General features: G+C 42.2%; 1 protein-coding gene across 5 annotated transcripts in view; it reads left to right on the top strand.

The window, feature by feature from the left end:
• Positions 1 to 817: 817 nt before the first annotated feature.
• Positions 818 to 19,472, top strand: part of GPRC5B (G protein-coupled receptor class C group 5 member B) — a 99,739-nt gene continuing 81,084 nt past the window's right edge. For 4 of the 5 annotated variants that reach the window (XM_056535676.1, XM_056535679.1, XM_056535677.1 and 1 more), the window contains exon 1: positions 6,461 to 6,590. In XM_056535676.1, coding sequence (XP_056391651.1) covers positions 6,568 to 6,590 — 23 coding nt within the window. In that variant the 5' untranslated portion in view covers positions 6,461 to 6,567. Of the gene's footprint in view, positions 1,098 to 6,460; positions 6,591 to 19,472 lie in introns of those variants that run through there. The other variant, XM_056535678.1, reaches the window with a different exon arrangement.

Genomic DNA, 19,472 nt, shown 5'->3' with positions numbered 1-19,472 from the left:
CCAGCATGCCCTGACAGCCAAAGGCTGTCTCCCCCTATGGGCCTCTACAGGAAATGCAACCCCAAATATTTATGGATTAAGAAAAACCTATCATGTATCATCTGTCTCAGTGTTTTCCAAATAGTGTGCCTCCAGCTGTTGCAAAACTACAACTTCCAGCATGCCCGGACAGCAAAAGCCTGTCTCCCCCTATGGGCCTCTGCAGGAAATGCAACCCCAAATATTTATGGATTAAGACAAAACATTGTTTATCCAAAAAGATCCAAAGCCATGTATCATCTGTCTCAGTGTTTTCCAAACAGTGTGCCTCCAGCTGTTTCAAAAATACAACTCTCAGCATGCCCTGACAGCAAAAGGCTGTCACCCCTATGGACCTCTGCAGGAAATGCAACCCCAAATATTTATGGATTAAGACAAACCATTGTTTATCAATAAAAATCTGAAGCCATATATCATCTGTCTCAGTGTTTTCCAAACAGTGTGCCTCCAACTGTTGCAAAACTACAGCTTCCAGCATGCCCTGACAGCCTTCGGCAACAGCTGGAGACACACTGTTTGGTAGACACTGATCTAGCTTTATAAGGAAGGGATCATGAATGGGGATTGTCATTTAAAGTAATAGTCAATGCATGCTCCAGTGGATAGAGAATGCCAGGCAATGTAATGTGCAGAGAGCAGTGACTATATAGTCTCCTCTCACTAGCAACAACAAACAAAAACCTCTGCTGCTTCACATGGGCATGAAGACGACTACATCACACTGGGGGCGGGGCCTCCTGGACGGGGGGCGGGGCTATGAGCAGCAGCAGCAGAAGCCCTGGTACTGCAGTAAACTGTAGAGGTGTCAGCATTTAGTGAGGGTCTGTGCAGGGCTCTCAGTCCTGGGCTCACTAACAAAAGAGGGGCAGGAGGGGGGCACAGGCTGCCCATGTGGGTGCATTGCAAACAGGACATCAAGGATCTACTACAGCACCAGCCTAAAGGATTGTAACCCCCCAGATTTGTGGGGGGGAGAACCAGTGCATTGGGGTCCCAGCTTATAATGCAGAGATGTGAGTGAGACCTGGAGCTGCCTGCACATCACACTAGATCTAACTGTAAGTTACCTCTGCAATCTCCTATACAGTCTGTCTGTGCAGCAGTAACAGATACCTGCAACAATGTATCCCATAAAGTATCATTCACATAGCATACATAGATCCATACATAGCCAATAGCTATACTTATATACACGTCTTGTTTCTTTCTGAGCCTGAACTATATTAAGGCCCCTTTCCCACTATAGAATTATCCATATTTTTTTATTTTTTTTTTAAAGATGTGTTATAATGTTCCGTTAACAAAACCCTTAAAAACGGATGCTAAACGGGCGTTACAAAATCCCATTATAGTCCTAACATTGCAAATGACATTTATACAGTTGTATTTCTGAAAAGGAATCCTACTAAACACACACATACATATATATATATATATATATATATATATATATATATATATATAATATTTTTTTTTTAGTGTGTGTACTGATTTGGCTAAGCTGAGTTTGTCGTTGGGTTCTGTTCCCAATATCTCAATGTGTTATTGCTGGCTGTCTAAAAGACTGCATTGCCCCTAACTTTGATACTGAACCACACGCATGAAGAAGAAAAAAAACAATGCAAAATGTCAAAATCAGCTCAGCTACATCCCTTATCGAAGGCGTCTGTCAAGGTAGGGAAGGGGTTAAGTCTTCTTCCATATGCTCAGAGAAGGAAATAAGCCGCCAGTACTTACAACTGGAGTTGACACTCTGAATGGGAGCTATGGTATTGAATGTAAATGCTGAAGGCTGGACAGGATCTGTATGCAGCAGTGCTCCATGGCTAATCTTAGTGGGGATCTCTATATATAAATTGCCATGTGTGTCTATACATATATATATATATATATATATATATATATATATATATATATATTATTATTATTATTAAATAAATAATTATTTAATAAATTATTATTCTTTGTACCATAGATTATAATTTGTGATTGCAGTACACAGTCGTGTCTGTCATTATTTAGATAACTCGATGTGATTTGTATTCTTTCTTGGGGTAGTTGCAGGGTACTGCGCACTACGCAGGGCATATCCCAGGATTAGTAAAGAGTCTTCATGTGCAGCACAGAATATCCCTGACACTTCAGATCCTTGCTCTACAATGGTATTTTTACCCTCTTTCCCTCCATTTATAGGGCCAGCATTTACACATTCAGATATTTTGAAGAATAGAAACAAATGACACATATATATATATATATATATATATATATATATATATAGTAATCAAGAAAGAACCAGCACTGTGTTCAGGACTCCAGGTCCAACTTGAAAAAGGTCTCATTGAGAAGACCGAAACGTAGCACTATTCACATGATGGGTGAATAAACGAATAAACCACCACTTTTTTCTACCTATTTTGGAGTGCCGCTTCTCTCTTTTGTTGACTGTATATATACATATACGGTATATGTGTGTGTGTGTATATCTATAGCACATTAATCACCCAAAAATTCCCCTAGGTAGGTCAGGGATCCCACTAAATTATTCACACAAACCCAGGGCCTAAGCCCAGGGCACTAAATCCCTTTAACTAAACCCCCCCCCCCCCCCCCCCCCCAAATTAAAATATAACTTTTATTCAATGTAGAGTAAAATGATGATATGTGATTTAAAATTCCAGCTTCACAGTTCCAGATATATATGATAAGCTCTGGGATAAACCCAGTAGTCTCATATCTTATGGGTCTGCAGTACCCAGATCAATTGGATTACTGTGAACACTGATTAAAATCAGAACATTTGCCTCCTCTACTAGTTTCGGCGCCTCTGCACCGTCCTCAGGAGGAATACCTGGCAAACACACATATGGCACGGCGCTGTACACAGCTCACGTTTGCCTCTGTCCCCATTGGGGCTTACAAAATTCACCCATCAGTATGTCTTGAATCAGTCTGAGACCCCTTGAACAAATCGGTAGGGGGTTTTGGATATGAGCCCATTGGGTCCTGATCATTCAGTAGAGTAGTTAGTAGTTTTTCCCTCCATAGATAGCTTTAGGCCAGGTTTGCACATTACGGTTGCATCAAGTTTTTTAGAACAGACCCTAAGGCAGTGTTTCCCAACCAGGGTGCCTCCAGCTGTTGCAAAACTACACCTCCCAGCATGCCCAGACAGCCTTTGGCTGTCCGGGCATGCTGGGAGGTGTAGTTTTGTCAACAGCTGGAGGCACCCTGGTTGGGAAACACTGCCCTAAGACCATACACGCGGTCCCTACTCTGTGCGCTGCCATATAACTAGCTTTTACTTCAATAATTTGGAATCCGATTCTAATGGATGGTAGCAGAAAATACGTCTGTAAGCTTCTGTATGCATCTGGAGGCATGTAAGGCCCCTTTCACACTACAGGTATCATTCAGTAAAAACCTTCCATTATTACTCCCGGCAAAAAGTCCTGAAAACGGCTGTCAAAAAATCCCATTCATGTCAATGGGACTTTTTGAACATCCTTTTGCATCAGGCATGTCCGTTTTGACTAATGTCAGTTATTTTTGTCGGCACAAAAGACGGTTCATGCACTAATTTTTGGTCCGGCAAAAAAAGTGGTGAAAAAACGGACGTTAAAATTTTACATTGGAGTCTATGGGATCCGGATGTTCAAAAAAAACATCAATTATCATCCGTTTTTTGTACTGAGCTCAGTACAGCTTTACAAAAAGAAGAAAAAAAAAGGATAAAAACCTGATTAAAAAAACGGATGTAACTGGTAATAACGGATGATAACGGATGAACAACATCAGTTTTTTTTTAAAGAAAAAAACATAAAAAATAACGGATGATGGTCATCAGTTGTCATCTGTTATTACCAGTTATTGCATCCGGTTATTTTCATCCATTATTGTTAAATAACGGCAGTAAAAAAGCAGGATGATACCTGTAGTGTGAAAGGGGCCTAAGGTGCCATACAAGCATAATGGTGCCTTATTACAGCCCCATACCATGTCATAGGCAGACGTAGTTGTCTGTCAATGGGAAATTCTCATTGTTTGTTAACTAACGGACTGCTTCTCATTGCTGTCAATGTTGATCTGTAATAAAAAGAAGAGCGCTCCATAGCGTAAAACCACTTTTGGGTAGGCTAGTATAATAACTAGAAACTCTTACCCTCGGTGGTTGTGTGGCCTCACACACAACAACGGTAAGTGTGGAGAGGTAGTGGCGCCCGGTCTGCAGCCTTCCCAGTCACAAGAATAGTAGTGAAAAGTCGACTTCCGAACAGCAAGGAATTTTAAACGGCACTGACCAGGATCAGAAGCATGGAGTAAAAAGCAGCAGGTTTATTTAGAATTTCCAATAATGCAACGCGTTTCACCGCACTTGCGCGGCTTCATCAGGCATCATGCCTGATGAAGCCGCGCAAGCGCGGTGAAATGTGCTGCATTATTGGAAATTCTGAATAAACCTGCTGCTTTTTACTCCATGCTTCTGATCCTGGTCAGTGCCGTTTAAAATTCCTTGCTGTTCGGAAGTCGACATTTCACTACTAATTGTCATTGCAGGGTTGATAGAAAATTACAGGTAGTGTGACTGTATTAATGAAGATGCCACCTCTGTAGGGGGTCCTATTGTGGTCTATGAATGCCTAAGAACCTTTCTTTTTTACATGCACCAGAAGATATATATATATATATATATATATATATATATATATATATATATATATTATGACTAAGGTCCCTTGTTGGACTGAAACGCGTCACTTGTCTACACTGTCCATGTACCCGTCAATTTATATTCAATAAAAGTTTTATGGGAGCTGCGCTTAACATCCATCTTTGTTTTTCTATATACCTTACGGTGTAGTCCACACCGGTCCGGGCGCGCAGTGACACGGAGGGGAGCTGGACTTCTTGTATGCTCTCTCTCTCTCTCTCTATATATATATATATATATATATATATATATATATACACAGTGATCCCTCAAATTACGATGGCCTCAACATACAATAGTTTGAACATACAATGGTACATTGTAACTTGAAACCAGACTCCACATACAATGCTGCAGACAGTCCAGATCTGCAAAATGTGTCAATGGCTGAAAGAACTGACCAATCAGAATGAGCATTCACTGATAAAACCCCTGAATTACTGAAGTGCATGCACTGACTGGCTGTCTAGTAGCGCCCCCTACAGTAGAGGGAGGTATTACATGTTCTATACTACTCCTTACCTGTACCAGGGTTAGCTGCTCCTTTGGACACCAAGTAAAGGCGACTCCATTTTACATTTTAGGGACACTGTGTACTGTACAGGACCCTGAAGAAGCTCCTGTCCTCTACATAGACAGTGATTACAGCTCCCAGCAGATCTTTCTTACTTTTATATGTAAGGATTTGCTTTATCTATATTAGTTATCTACTTATTTTTCTTTAATCCTAACTTTATCTGATTTTTGGATGACATTTTGGTGGCTTCAGAACCAATTACCAGGTTTCCATAGAGTTCTGGTCTCACCATACAATGGTTTCAACATACAATGGTTGTCCTGGAACCGATTAATATTGTAACTTGAGGGACCACTGTATATTGTAACTTGAGGGACCACTGTGTGTGTGTATGTGTATATATATATATATCCCATAGGCAACAATGCAGCTCCCTTTGCTGCATTAAAACAACTTTGCAGCAACCATTGACTCAACTGGTTCCTTCTGGATGCAGCTCTAAGACTTTCCACAGGATATGGAATAGGAAGGGCACCATTTACTTGTCGAATTAGCTTTACAGGGCACTGTTGTATTCCAGACTAATACACTTACCCCTTGTGCGCCTTCCCCTGACATGTGGCAGAGGTTAAATGGTTCCAGAGTAGACCGGCAGCATGGGGTCAAGAGGAGATTAAGTTACCCTGCACCCCCCCCCCCTGGCCTCCTAAAATGTTAAAACAAACTTAAGGAGCTAATCATGGAAGATGGTTTCTGGGGTCAAACCATCAGAACTACATGCAGTTAGAGTTGCTTTAGTGCAGTTGTCTCCAAACTGTGCAAAACTACAACTCCCAGCATGCCCGGACAGCCGACGGCTGTCCGGGCATGCTGGGAGTTGTAGTTTTGCAACCTCCGGAGGTCCACAGTTTAGAGACCATCTTAATAAGCTGTGATATGGAATCTATATGAAATGGGATTATTATATAGTAGTGAAACTATTATGATACATTGGGGGAGATTTATCAAAAGTTGCCCAGTTGCCCATAGTAACCAATCAGATCGCTTCTTTCATTTTTGAAAAGCCTTTTTGAAAAATGAAAGAAGTGATCTGATTGGTTGCTATGGGCAACACTGCAACTTTTCCTCTGGACAGGTTTTGATAAATCTCCCCCATTATGTCTATTGTTATTTTTGTTGTTGTTACGATTCTATTTAAATTTCCTATTTGAGCACTTTAGTTTATTTGTACTACATGAGTGGCGGTTACAGAATTCTCTAATACATTCTTTTGTCCTGTTGGTAAAAATGTCACTTATTTATGTCTGTTTTTGGAAAAGTTGGGTGAGTACCAGATTTGTCAGACAGGATTAGATCCCCAGGAAACCTCTGAGGGTGGTGAAAGGCGTAAGAAAAGGGCGTAAAACTAATTTAAATCACCAGAATGTAATTTTACATGTGGAAATGCATGGCTAGCCAGGACTTCCCCCATCAATAGCAGCTGCTGATCCCTGCGGTTGCTATCTTTAGAGAAGGGGGTTGGGTACATGGGACAACCCTTTAAGTATCCCTGAGCAGCGTGACAAAGCATGCTTATAATTTAAATAAAAATTATTATTATTTTTTTTAAAGAGATGAAGATAAGTGGCTACCGGGTACATGTGTTACCATTTATCACAGGGTAAACAAAGGATCATTTGGCTAAAAATGTACCCAGTCTAATGGGGGGAGATTTATCAAAACCTGTACAGAGGGGTGCAGTTGCCCATAGCAACCAATCAGATTGTTTCATTTTTCAGAGGCCTTTTAAAAATGAAAGGAGCAATGAGGGAGATTTATCAAAACCTGTCCAGAGGAAAGTTGCTGAGTTGCCCATAGCAACCAATCAGATCGCTTCTTTCATTTTTGAAAAGGCCTGTGAAAAATGAAAGAAGCGATCTGATTGGTTGCTATGGGCAACTCAACCACTTTTCCTCTAGACAGGTTTTGATAAATCTTCCCCAATATGATCAGTTGCTATGGGCAACTGCACCACTCTTCTTCTACACAGGTTTTGTTAAATCTCCCCCAAATGTTTTGTCCAGGATACAGATGGAAAGGCCTGGAAAAATTGGGGGAAAAGTATTTTCTTTTTCCAAAGCGATTTTTGTTTTCATTTTATAGGACAAAATATTACAAACAATCCTCCAAACCACTAGGGGTAACTCAAGGCGCAGACAATGGATAGCAGCAATAGAAGCAATACTTAATATGTATATAAGTAAGGATCAATGTGTAGAATAACCAAGGGTCTTTTATTCTGAACAATGCGTTTCAATGCCAGGACAGGCGTCTTCCTCCCATTACAGAAAATGTTCTCCTCCCATCACAGAAAATGTTCTCCTCCCATCACAGATAATGTTCTCCTCCCAACACAGAAAATGTTCTCTCACCATCACTGATAATGTTCTCTCCCCCCCCATCACAGATAATGTTCTCTCCTCCCATCACTGATAATGTTCTCTGCCCCATCACAGATAATGTTCTCCTCCCATCACTGATAATGTTCTCCTCCCATCACAGATAATGTGCTCTCCCCCATCACAGATAATGTTCTCTCCATCACAGATAATGTTCTCTCCCCATCACAAATAATGTTCTCTCCCCCATCATAGATAATGTTCTCCCATCACAGAAAATGTTCTCTCCCCATCACAGATAATGTTCTCTCCTCCCATCATAGATAATGTTCTCCCACCACAGATAATGTTCTCTCCCCATCACAGATAATGTTCTCCTCCCATCACAGATAATGTTCTCTCCCCCATCACAGATAATGTTCTCTCCCCCATCACAGATAATGTTCTCTCCCCCATCACAGATAATGTTCTCTCCCCCCATCACAGATAATGTTCTCTCCACCATCACAGATAATGTTCTCTCCACCATCACAGATAATGTTCTCTCCACCATCACAGATAATGTTCTCTCCACCATCACAGATAATGTTCTCTCCACCATCACAGATAATGTTCTCTCACCCACCATCACAGATAATGTTCTTTCCTCCATCACAGATAATGTTCTTTCCTCCATCACAGATAATGTTCTCTTCCCCATCACAGATAATGTTCTCTACCCCATCACAGATAATGTTCCCTCCCCCCACATCACAGATAATGTTCTCTTCCCCATCACAGATAATGTTCTCCTCCCATCACAGATAATGTTCTCCCCCCATCACAGATAATGTTCTCCCCATCACAGATAATGTTCTCCCCATCACAGATAATGTTCTCCCCCATCACACATAATGTTCTCCCCCATCACAGATAATGTTCTCCCCATTACAAATAATATTCTACCCCATCACAGATAATGTTCTCCCCCCCGTCACAGATAATATTCTCCCCCCATCACATATAATGTTCCCCCTCATCACAGATAATGTTACCCCCCATTACAGATAATGTCCCCCCCCACATCACAGATAATGTTCTCTCCCCATCACAGATAATGTTCTCTCCCCCATCGCAGATAATGTTCTTCCCCATTACAGATAATGTCACGCCCCACATCACAGATGTTCTCTCCCCCATCACAGATAATGTTCTCTCCCCCCATCACAGATAATGTTCTCTCCCCATCACAGATAATGTTCTCTCCCCCATTACAGATAATGTTCTCTCCCCCATCACAGATAATGTTCTCTCCCCCATCACAGATAATGTTCTCTCCCCCATCACAGATAATGTTCTCTCCCCCATTACAGATAATGTTCTCTCCCCCATTACAGATAATGTTCTCTCCCCCATCATATAATAATGTTCTCTCCCCCCATCACAGATAATGTTCTCTCCCCATCACAGATAATGTTCTCTCCCCCATTACAGATAATGTTCTCTTCCCCATCACAGATAATGTTCTCTTCCCCATCACAGATAATGTTCTCTTCCCCATCACAGATAATGTTCTCTCCCCATCACAGATAATGTTCTCTCCCCCATCACAGATAATGTTCTCTCCCCCATCACAGATAATGTTCTCTCCCCCCATCACAGATAATGTTCTCTTCCCCATCACAGATAATGTTCTCTCCCCCATCACAGATAATGTTCTCCCCATCACAGATAATGTTCTCTCCCCCATCACAGATAATGTTCTCTCCCCCATCACAGATAATGTTCTCTCCCCCATCACAGATAATGTTCTCTCCCCCATTACAGATAATGTTCTCTCCCCCATCATATAATAATGTTCTCTCCCCCATCACAGATAATGTTCTCCTCCATCACAGATAATGTTCTCTCCCCCATTACAGATAATGTTCTCTCCCCCATCACAGATAATGTTCTCTCCCCCATCATAGATAATGTTCTCTCCCCCATCACAGATAATGTTCTCTCCTCCATCACAGATAATGTTCTCTCCCCCATCACAGATAATACACACTGTGCCCCCTGTATTATTTTGATACAGATTGTGCCCCTAGATACTTTCTTAATACTATGTACCAGAATTTTGATATAAACTGTGCCTCCTTAATTTTCATATGTACTGTTCATCCTGATACTCATCTGTCCCTGTTTCCATACCATATTGCAGGGATTCTGCACCTGCAGTTGTTTCCCTATTTTAGTGGTAACGCTCTGTGGGTGTAAGGGTGCATTCACACGGCCACCTGCCCCCATTTTTTTTTCCCCGTTTAGGTTCCGTTGTTGCTGCTTGTAAATGGATCACAAATGGTTGTAAAATAATCCCATTGATGTCAATGGGATTTTTTTGCAATCCGTTTGCACCCGTGCATGCAGTATTTTTTCTCCCGTCAAAGAAACAGAAGAAAAAACAGATACAGTAAACTTAACATTGAAGTCTTTGGAAAACGGATGAGCCTTTAATTTCATCCGTTTGCATCCGTTTTTTGGATTGTTTTTTTTATTATCCGTTTTTACTTTTTTTTTTTTTTTTAACTGAACAAAAATGGCTCCAAACGGTAACATCCGTATGCATGCGTTATTGTCCATTTTCTTTCCGTCCGTTTTTATTTTTGAAGGGGGAAGAACAGGACGGGTCTAGATGGCCCTGTAAACATTCAGTCAGCTGGTGTTATTTTTCCATTGTGTGGCACAGGCTTGTGTATTTCCTTATTTTTATTTTTTTTTATGTTTTCCCAGCATGTTACAGACATAAGTGATGGTGTTATTGTGTCATGTACTTGGGGCTCGGTGTGGCAGGAACCTTATATACACTTGTCATTGATATTCTGTGTTGCAACTCTGCAAATATTTAATAGAAGTATCTCAGGTGATGAAAGGATTTAGCAGGTATGTCAAGGACGTAGCAGGCATTCATACATTCCTCCAATGTTAGGAATGAGAAGATGAGATTGATTTCTGGATTGGCATGGGGGCTTTTACTCTTTATTTTAACTTTACAAAATGGGCTGAGGCATACAACGTGAACCTGTACTGCAGGGATTTATTAGATATAGGATTCCATCTATACATACCAAGAGGAATATAGTAAAACTGGCTATATACCTTAGTGTCAGCCTACCCCGTACCGGCTGATCATCTAATGTGGCTTCCCTTTATCAGCAGATGTTGAGGGGAGATTAGGGGGACTTGTGGTCAATCCAAAACAAAATTTAGTTGTTATATCAATTTGGGAGAATGTGCCCGAATGTTTAGACTTTCATATATAGAGCGGCCAGATTCCTTTAATGCAATTCATCTCCTTTCCCCAATCAGAGGACATCTTGGCAAAACAATAAAGGGGTTGTGCGGAAAAAAAGTAACTTATCCCCTATCCACAGGATATATGATAAGTGTCAGTTTGCGGGGGGTCCGACTGCTGGTCCTCTGGGAGCGGCAAAGAGATCCAAGTGCTTTACTCAGGCATCTCCGGTACTCCCGTAGAAATAAATGGATCGCATGTCGTCCCCAGCACACACTTCTTTCAGAGAGCCGGGATCTGTGAAGGAGATTGCGGGGGTCCCAGCAGTCGGACCCCCCCCACGATCTGACACTTATTTCATATCCTGTGGATAGGGGATAAGTAACTTTTTACTGCACAACGCCTTTAATGCCCAACCTCTTTAATATGCTTCATAAAATGTGTTATCTCCTTTTTATAGAAATCATTGTGTATAAAAAAATAAAATAAAATAAAAATGACCACTAGGGGTCCCCAAACTGTCCAGATCATAATCCTGTCTGGCTTCCAGCTGAAGCACAGGCATGGACAAAGGTCAGGAAGTGAGGGTGGGACTAGCACTCCTCTGTGCTCACTCCTGTACTACGGGCTGCAACATAACAACAGAGAGAAGGGGGATACAGAGCAGCCTGCAATGATTGGATGAAGAGACCCAGCACAGCACAGCAGAGTTAGGGAGAAAGTGAATGCACGGTGAGTGAGGCAGGCTCAGTACTTGCCTCGGACACTCCTTTTCCTGAGCAGCGGATGTCAGAATAAGTGAGCAGCAGATCAGAGGGATTTTTGAGCCAAATACAGAAACTAGACACATGAAAAAAAACATGTAAAGAATCTGCATGATATTGAAAAACAATGAACTTGTCTATACATTTTTGTGGAATTCTGCTGCAGAATCCCATTAAGGTCAGTGGGACTCTTCTTGCCAGAATCTGTGTGTTGAGTGCAGAGAAATTCCACCTAAATTTCGCACATGGAACAGAATTTGAGCGGAATGACAGAAATTCCGCCATGTGAATATAGCCTTAGAGGAGTCCTTAGAAAAGCAAACATTGTTTTCTAATTTTATATGAGCCATTTAAATGGTTGTAGCTGAGTAGGGTAGCATGACCCTCAGACGTTCCCCCACCCACCATGTTTACTGTTGTTCCCCTACAAATTGGTGTGAGTTATGCCCATTACCCCCAATTGCCCCAATAAACTCAGTAGGCTTACATGATGGGATTAAAGGGGTTATCCAGGAAAAAAAACTTTTTTTTATATATCAACTGGCTTCAGAAAGTTAAACAGATTTGTAAATTACTTTTATTAAAAAATCTTAATCCTTTCAGTACTTATGAGCTTCTAAAGTTAAGGTTGTTCTTTTCTGTCTAAGTCCTCTCTGATGACACGTGTCTCGGGAAATGCCCAGTTTAGAAGCAAATCCCCATAGCAAACCTCTTCTAAACTGGGCGTTTCCCGAGACAGGTGTCATCAGAGAGGACTTAGACAGAAAAGAACAACCTTAACTTCAGAAGCTCATAAGTACTGAAAGGATTAAAATGTTTTAATAGAAGTAATTTACAAATCTGTTTAACTTTCTTGAGCCAGTTGATATATATAAAAAAGTTTTTTCCTGGATAATCCCTTTAAGGTGGGAACATGCAAAAAATCTGCATCCAGTGATAAAATAGGTGACCTGCAAGAATCTTGTGACTATTTATGATGTATATGATATGGTTGTAGGGTATGTTTACAAGCTGCAGATTTGTTGCGGATGTGTGAACATACCCTTAAAGGGGTACTCCACTGGAAAACATTTTTTTTTTTAAATCAACTGGTGCCAGAAAGTTAAACAGATTTGTAAATTACTTCTATTAAAAAATCGTAATCCTTCCAGTACTGATCAGCTGCTGTTATGATCCACAGGAAGTTATTTTTGAATTTCCTTTTTGCCTTACCACAGTGCTCTCTACTGACACCTCTGTCCATTTTAGGAACTGTCCAGAGCAGGATAGGTTTTCTGTGGGGATTTGCTCCTACTCCGGACAGTTCCTAACATGGACAGAGGAGTCAGCAGAGAGCACTGTGGTAAGACAGCAAAGAAATTCAAAATCAAAAAGAACTTCCTGTGGATCAGCAGCTGATAAGTACCGGAAGGATTAAGATTTTTTAATAGAAGTAATTTACAAATCTGTTTAACTTTCTGGCACCAGTTGATTTAGATTTTTTTTTTCCCAGGGGAGTACCCCTTTAAGGGGGTGGTCTCGTGAACACTATGGCTGTTCCTATATCCTATTGGGGACAACCTCTAGGATCCCACACACACACACACACACATATTATATAATCCAAGCCATCCCTATATATTTTATGGACAGCTGTTGATTTTAATGGCCTCCTTGTTATTCTTCATTGCTGCCCCCTTGTTTGTGGGGGGGGGGGGGGGGCGGGGAGCAGAACAGTCAGCTCCTCACTGCATTTTAAGAGTGCTTGCCTCTGATGAGATATTGGTTGGAAAATGTGACTTTCTGGGTGGTTGGTCATTACCTTAGACCAGTGTTTCCCAACCAGTGTGCCTCCTGATGTTGCAAAACTACAACACCCAGCATGCCCGGACAGCCTTTGGCTGTCCGGGCATGCTGGGTGTTGTAGTTTTGCAATAGCTAGAGGCACACTGGTTTGGAAACGGATTGGAATAACCTGGGCAATATAGATATTTTTTTCCCAGTTTGGGGGAGGGTGAGTCCCCCATTATAGGATATCTATGTGGGGGGTATTGTGAGAAGAGGCTCCCACAGTTAATATAGACGTATCCCTGTGCACAATTGACTAGTCTGCTTGGCTCCTACCCTGCTGAGCACAGAGGTCACCCATCCTATAGAATCTCCGATCTTAGATTCCCGGTTATTATGCATGGATTGGGGGTCAGTCCTTATGCTGAATACTAAGCAGCCCTTTGTTATTCATCATTTTGGGAGCAGATGTCTGCGACATGAAGCTGCATCATTCACAGTTAACACACCTCTCCGGAGGGCTTCGGAATACAGAGTGCCAGCATCGCTGATGTATTTGTCGCCGGTCCTGATAATTTATTTCTCGCCAAAACACTGGAAATATCACCCACTGTGATAAAGAATGCGCTTTGTGACACTTTGCCACTTGTTACATAAGGGGCACAGGCAATTCAACGTTCGCGGCTTATTAGGAAATCATTTTACTGCCGATCCAGTATCAATTGTTTAGATGTAGCAGGGCTGAATTTGTACAGGTCTGATAGATTTTATAGCAGTGCTTCCCCACAAGGGGGGCCTCCAGCTGTTGCAAAACCACAACTCTCAGCATGCCCAGACAGCCAAAGGCTGTCTGGGCATGCTGGAAGTTGTAGTTTTGCAACAGCTGAAGGCATAGTTGTTGGAAAACACTGCTTTACAGTGATGGCAAGGTGTTTTTAGTGTTCTTACTGCTGTTATTGAGCCCCCTCCAAGGTGTGCAGCTATTTCTTATTCTCTCCATGTCATGCGGTGGGAACAGAGCTGGGTTGTTTTCTAGTAGTAGACTTCCTTTTCTTTTTTTAATGTTTGGCGAGTCAAAACACATACTCCTCTCTGCTATGCCATACCATAGAGCTGAAGAAAATACATTGTACTGAACTGGCTAGAACTCAGCTGGGCAGATAATTTACACAGAATGGCACTAGATGGCATGTGGATTGAGAAGCAGTTACTGATGCACTGGATTTGCAAAGTCTTATGTGAGCAGAAAGGAAAGAAATAGCAACAGGATAACAGCAAGGAAAGGGTTACGATGAGCACTGAAGTGCTGCTGTTGACAAGCTACAAGGAGGGGGAGAGTACACTGCAGCACTGTAGTAGGCACACTGGTATTTACACAAGGGACAGCTGCCCTAGACCATTATGGGTGGTCAGAGATGAGAGGGAAGCCTTGGTTTACCTTTGAAGAACAGTGTGGATCATCTGCAGCAGGCAAACAAGCTCAGCTTGCAAATACACAGCCCAGGCTTTCTCTTTCTATCTCTCTTCTTCCCAAAACACATGGTAAGCTTCCACCTCCTATAATTTTTCCTGTTTTCCCTGTTGCTAGAGAGAGATTTTTCCTAACAGGTAGTGGATATCAGATTGCAGAGAAGTGAGACATCTAGCAGCCAAAATTTATGAGCTTCTTTTCTGAGGTAAGGAGTCATTTTTGATAAATTAAAGGAAATTTGTCATCAGTTTCACCTGCACTAACCAGTTGGTACAGACAGGTAGTGCAGGTGACACTGATGACAACAATACTTACCTGGTCCTGTTCTGTGCTCTGGTTCTCCTGCAATCTTCCACTGTATCTTCTGTTCCAGGGCCGACTTGGAGCATGGGCGGAGCTTTGTGACGTCACCTCTGTTGTTTGCTAGCAGCAGGACCCAGCAGAGATTAGCAGCGGTGATGTCACAAAGCTCCAAGCCATGCTCCAAGCCAGCCCTGGAACAGAAGATACGGCAGAAGATTGCGGGAGAACCACAGCACGGAACGGGACCAGGTAAGTATTGTTGTCATCAGGGTCACCTGCACTACCTGTCTGTACTGACAGGTTAGTACAGGTGACACCGATGACAGATTTCCTTTGATGGATTTACAAATATCATAGGAATTGCAGAACCCCCACAAAGCACCTTCTAAGGGTGAATCTCCTACTGTCTTCACTGAAGGAGAAATGTGAAATTACCTGCCAGTCATTTAAAGGGGTACTCCGGTGAAAAACAAATGTATTCAAATCAACTGATGCCAAAAAGCTAAACAGATTTGTAAATTACGTCTATTTAAATGTTAAGCCTTCCAGTACTTATCAGCTGCTGTATGCTACAGAGGAAGTTGTGTAGTTCTTTCCCATCTGACCTCAGTGGTCTCTGCTGCCACCTCCGTGTCTGTGTCAGGATTGTCCTGAGCAAGAGAAGTTTGCTATGGGGATTTGCTTCTACTCTAGACAGTTCCTGACATGGACAGAGGTGTCAGCAGAGAGCACTGTGGTCAGACCGGGAAGAACTACACAAATTCCTCTGTAGTATACAGCAGCTGATAAATACTGGAAGGGTTTGAATCGTAAGTAATTTACAATCTGTTTAACTTTCTGGCACCTGTATATTTTGAAAACTTTTTTTCCACCGGAATTCCCCTTTAAAGGGGTACTCCGCTGCCCTGCTTCAGAAGCTCCGCTCCCCATCGTCCAGAAGCTGGGGAGCGAAGCTTCGGAAGCAGGGAAGCGGAGTACCCCTTTAAAGCAAATACCAATCAAGTTATATATGCACAGACAGCTCCTGGCAATAATAAGCCAAAGGGATCTTATATCGCGGAGGTTTAACCTTCACCAGTCAAGATGATATGGTGTATCAGAGTGGTCTCCAAACTGTGGCCCTCCAGATGTTGCAAAACTACAACTCCCAGCATGCCCGAACTGCCAATGGCTGTCCGGGCATGCTGGGAGTTCTAGTTTTGTAACATATGGAGGGTCACAGTTTAGAGATCACTGGTGTATCCTAACAATATGCCAGAACATTCTAAAATTGAGTACCCCTTTAAAGATTTTATATTAATTAATTCCCTCTAACCTGACAAACAGCTTATTTTCCCCCTGACAGACAGCTAATTTTTCTTGGGGTTGATCATTTCTATATGGACAGACATTCGGACTCCAAGAACGGGGGTTCTGAGCTGAGGACCCCTCTATCATATCCACCTACCTAATGAAGTATTAGGCAGGGACTGTCCTGATTGGACCAACAAGTCCACTTAATTCGGACTGAGCACGTCGTGTGTAGTGAATGAATCCAAACCTTCATTGAGGGGAAAAAAGCAGATTGAATCCATAAGTTCACAGGTCACAGATGGTCTTCATTATGTGGAGGAAACCAGAGTTGCAGTTTATAGCAAGTCTAAGTCAAAAAGACAATTATCTATAGACATGAAAACCCCACTGCCACCCAATTGAGGAACAGCCGTCATTCCAAGACATTATAACCAGCGGGCTGCAATGTGTATTACACATATGTGTTATATAGTCCTTTTAACTTGTGACAGTTTGTAATGAGAAGCTCGAATTCTTCTAGAGAAGATGAAAGTGTCTTCCCACCATTTTGCCGGCCTCACTGCAGGGGGTGATGGCGTGAAAGCACTGGTCCATTATGGTCCCAGTAAATACTTTTTTTACTTGTGTGGTTCACTTCAGTAGGGATTACAGGCACAATAAGCTATTGAAATACTGAGGGGGAGAATAATACCTCTGATGTAGAGATACTCTAAGATTTAGTGTCTGGATATATAATGGATAACAGCAATGTAAGGTGGGGGCTGAGAAAGCAGAGGATACATTGTGATGGATTAAGATGTTGTTAATAATGGTACAAAATGTTTTCATTACTTCACTACAATATATGAGTTTTCCATTGTTGAAACAGTCAGGGTAGGATGCATAGTTACATAGTTAGTACGGTCGAAAAAAGACATATGTCCATCAAGTTCAACCAGGGAATTAAGGGGTAGGGGTGTGGCGCGATATTGGGAAGGGATGAGATTTTATATTTCTTCATAAGCATTAATGTTATTGTGTTCCAGGAATGTATCTAATCCTGTTTTAAAGCTATAAATTGTTCCAGCTGTGACCAGTTCCTGAGGTAGACCGTTCCATAGGAAGCTTCAGCCATTCCTGCTGATGTTAAAGAGTACCTGTCGTATCACAGAATAAAATAATACTGATATATGTTACTCACTAGGTCATGCTGATGCTTTACCTGCCTTTTTTTATGTGTGTAGCTCTGGCACACAAATCCCTCAATTCTGCTGCTTATTCATTCCGACATCCACTTCTCAATAAGGGGTGTGTCTGAGGCTAGTACTGAGCCAGCGCTCACTCACCATGCATTCACTTCCTCTCTGAGTCTGCTGTGCTGGGTCTCTTCATCCAATCACTACAGGCTGCTCTGTACCCCCCTTCCTCTCTGTTTTCAGACTGGAGTTTTATAGACAGGACAGGAGTGAGCACAGAGGAGTGCTTGTCCCACCCTTACTTCCTAGACTTTGTCCATGCTTTTTCTTCAGCTGGGACAAAGATGATGCTGCAGCCAGGCAGGAGCATGTTGTAAATGGTATGGGGACATGAAAAAACCTAGAATGTTGGTGGGCCTTGAACACTGGGTTGGAGACCACTGTGCTACAGATTCTGTGCTGGTAAATCAATGATGAAATCCGCAGCATATATACTACTTGTGAATATACCCTAACTGTATAGTAGTATTGTTTAGACTACGTATAGTATCCTTATTAGATTACGATATGTATGGAGTTTCTTTAATCAGTGTATGTTGGGATTATTTGAGCACTGTAGGGTGTATTTACTTGTACGGCACTGCTATATATACACTATATTGTATTTTTGTAATGTATTGCACTGTTATTTAGGCAATATCCTATGGGAGTCTAATACTGATTCTAACACACTCTCCTCAATGGGGTTCCTTTAATTTTAGGTCATTAATAAACATAATGAAAAGTTGCATTTATTCTACATGGAATGTTCAAAAACTCTCTCTTTTATCACCTTTTCTTTCTCCTCTCAACATCACAGTACACTTCAGGATGCCATAACACTTGTGCCAGGCCTAGGGTAGCTTACATCTCCCGTCTCCTTTCTCAGGAAACTTTGTTTTGGGATATCCAGTGACTGGCAGGATTGGCCTTCATCTATTCTACACAATGCAAAAGTGGCTTATAGTAGGAGCAGAAATGAGAAAACATCAACAGGGGCAACAACAAATACAAAGGGTTAAACCCCTTACACATTGTTGTAATGGATCCAGTGTAGAAGGTGATTCTACCTCATACCCAAAAGGTCCATGCATGAGGTGAATAGTAGTTAACAGGAGAGGATGGTCACCATTTTTGAGCTTATTATTCTGTACTCCTTTCTACTTCTGTAATGGTAGCCTTGTATACTGTGGTGGCCCAGTAGGGGAGGTGTTACCCCGTACCTTCACTGCCCTGCCAGGCAGCCTCCTTCAGTGTCCCCAGGGCCCCCTGCATTAGTTTCCCTATTGTAAATATGTTGTACTGTACCTGTACTTGTAGTTGTACCATGTGATTGTTACCCAGGAGGTACCAGTGACCAGCTGACCCCAAGAGTAGCCTATGGGCTCCCTGCTTGTCTCTCCCATAAAAGCCTGGGAGGAGCTAACTTCTCTCTTTTGCACCAAGTCTTTGCTGAGGTCAGTCGTGCCTAGTGTGTGTGTCCAGAGTATTGGAGGCCTCAAGTCAAGTCCTGCAGCCACCATCAAATGCAAGTAAGCTAAACCTGCAGCATTGTCCGTCATCAGTCAAATCAGTCTCTGTCAAATTGCCAAGCAACGTGGCCTGCACTAAATTGCCTAGTCCTACTACAAGTCCCAGCGAGCCCTTAAAGGGGTACTCCGGTGCTTAAACATCTTATCCCCTATCCAAAGGATAGGGGATAAGAAGCCTGATCACGGGAGTCCTGCAGCTGGGGACCCCCGGGATCATGCACGCGGCA

This window comes from Hyla sarda, chromosome 8 (assembly GCF_029499605.1).
Source record: "Hyla sarda isolate aHylSar1 chromosome 8, aHylSar1.hap1, whole genome shotgun sequence".
Taxonomy (NCBI): Eukaryota; Metazoa; Chordata; class Amphibia; order Anura; family Hylidae; genus Hyla; species Hyla sarda.
This window is presented reverse-complemented; position numbering and strand designations above follow the sequence as displayed.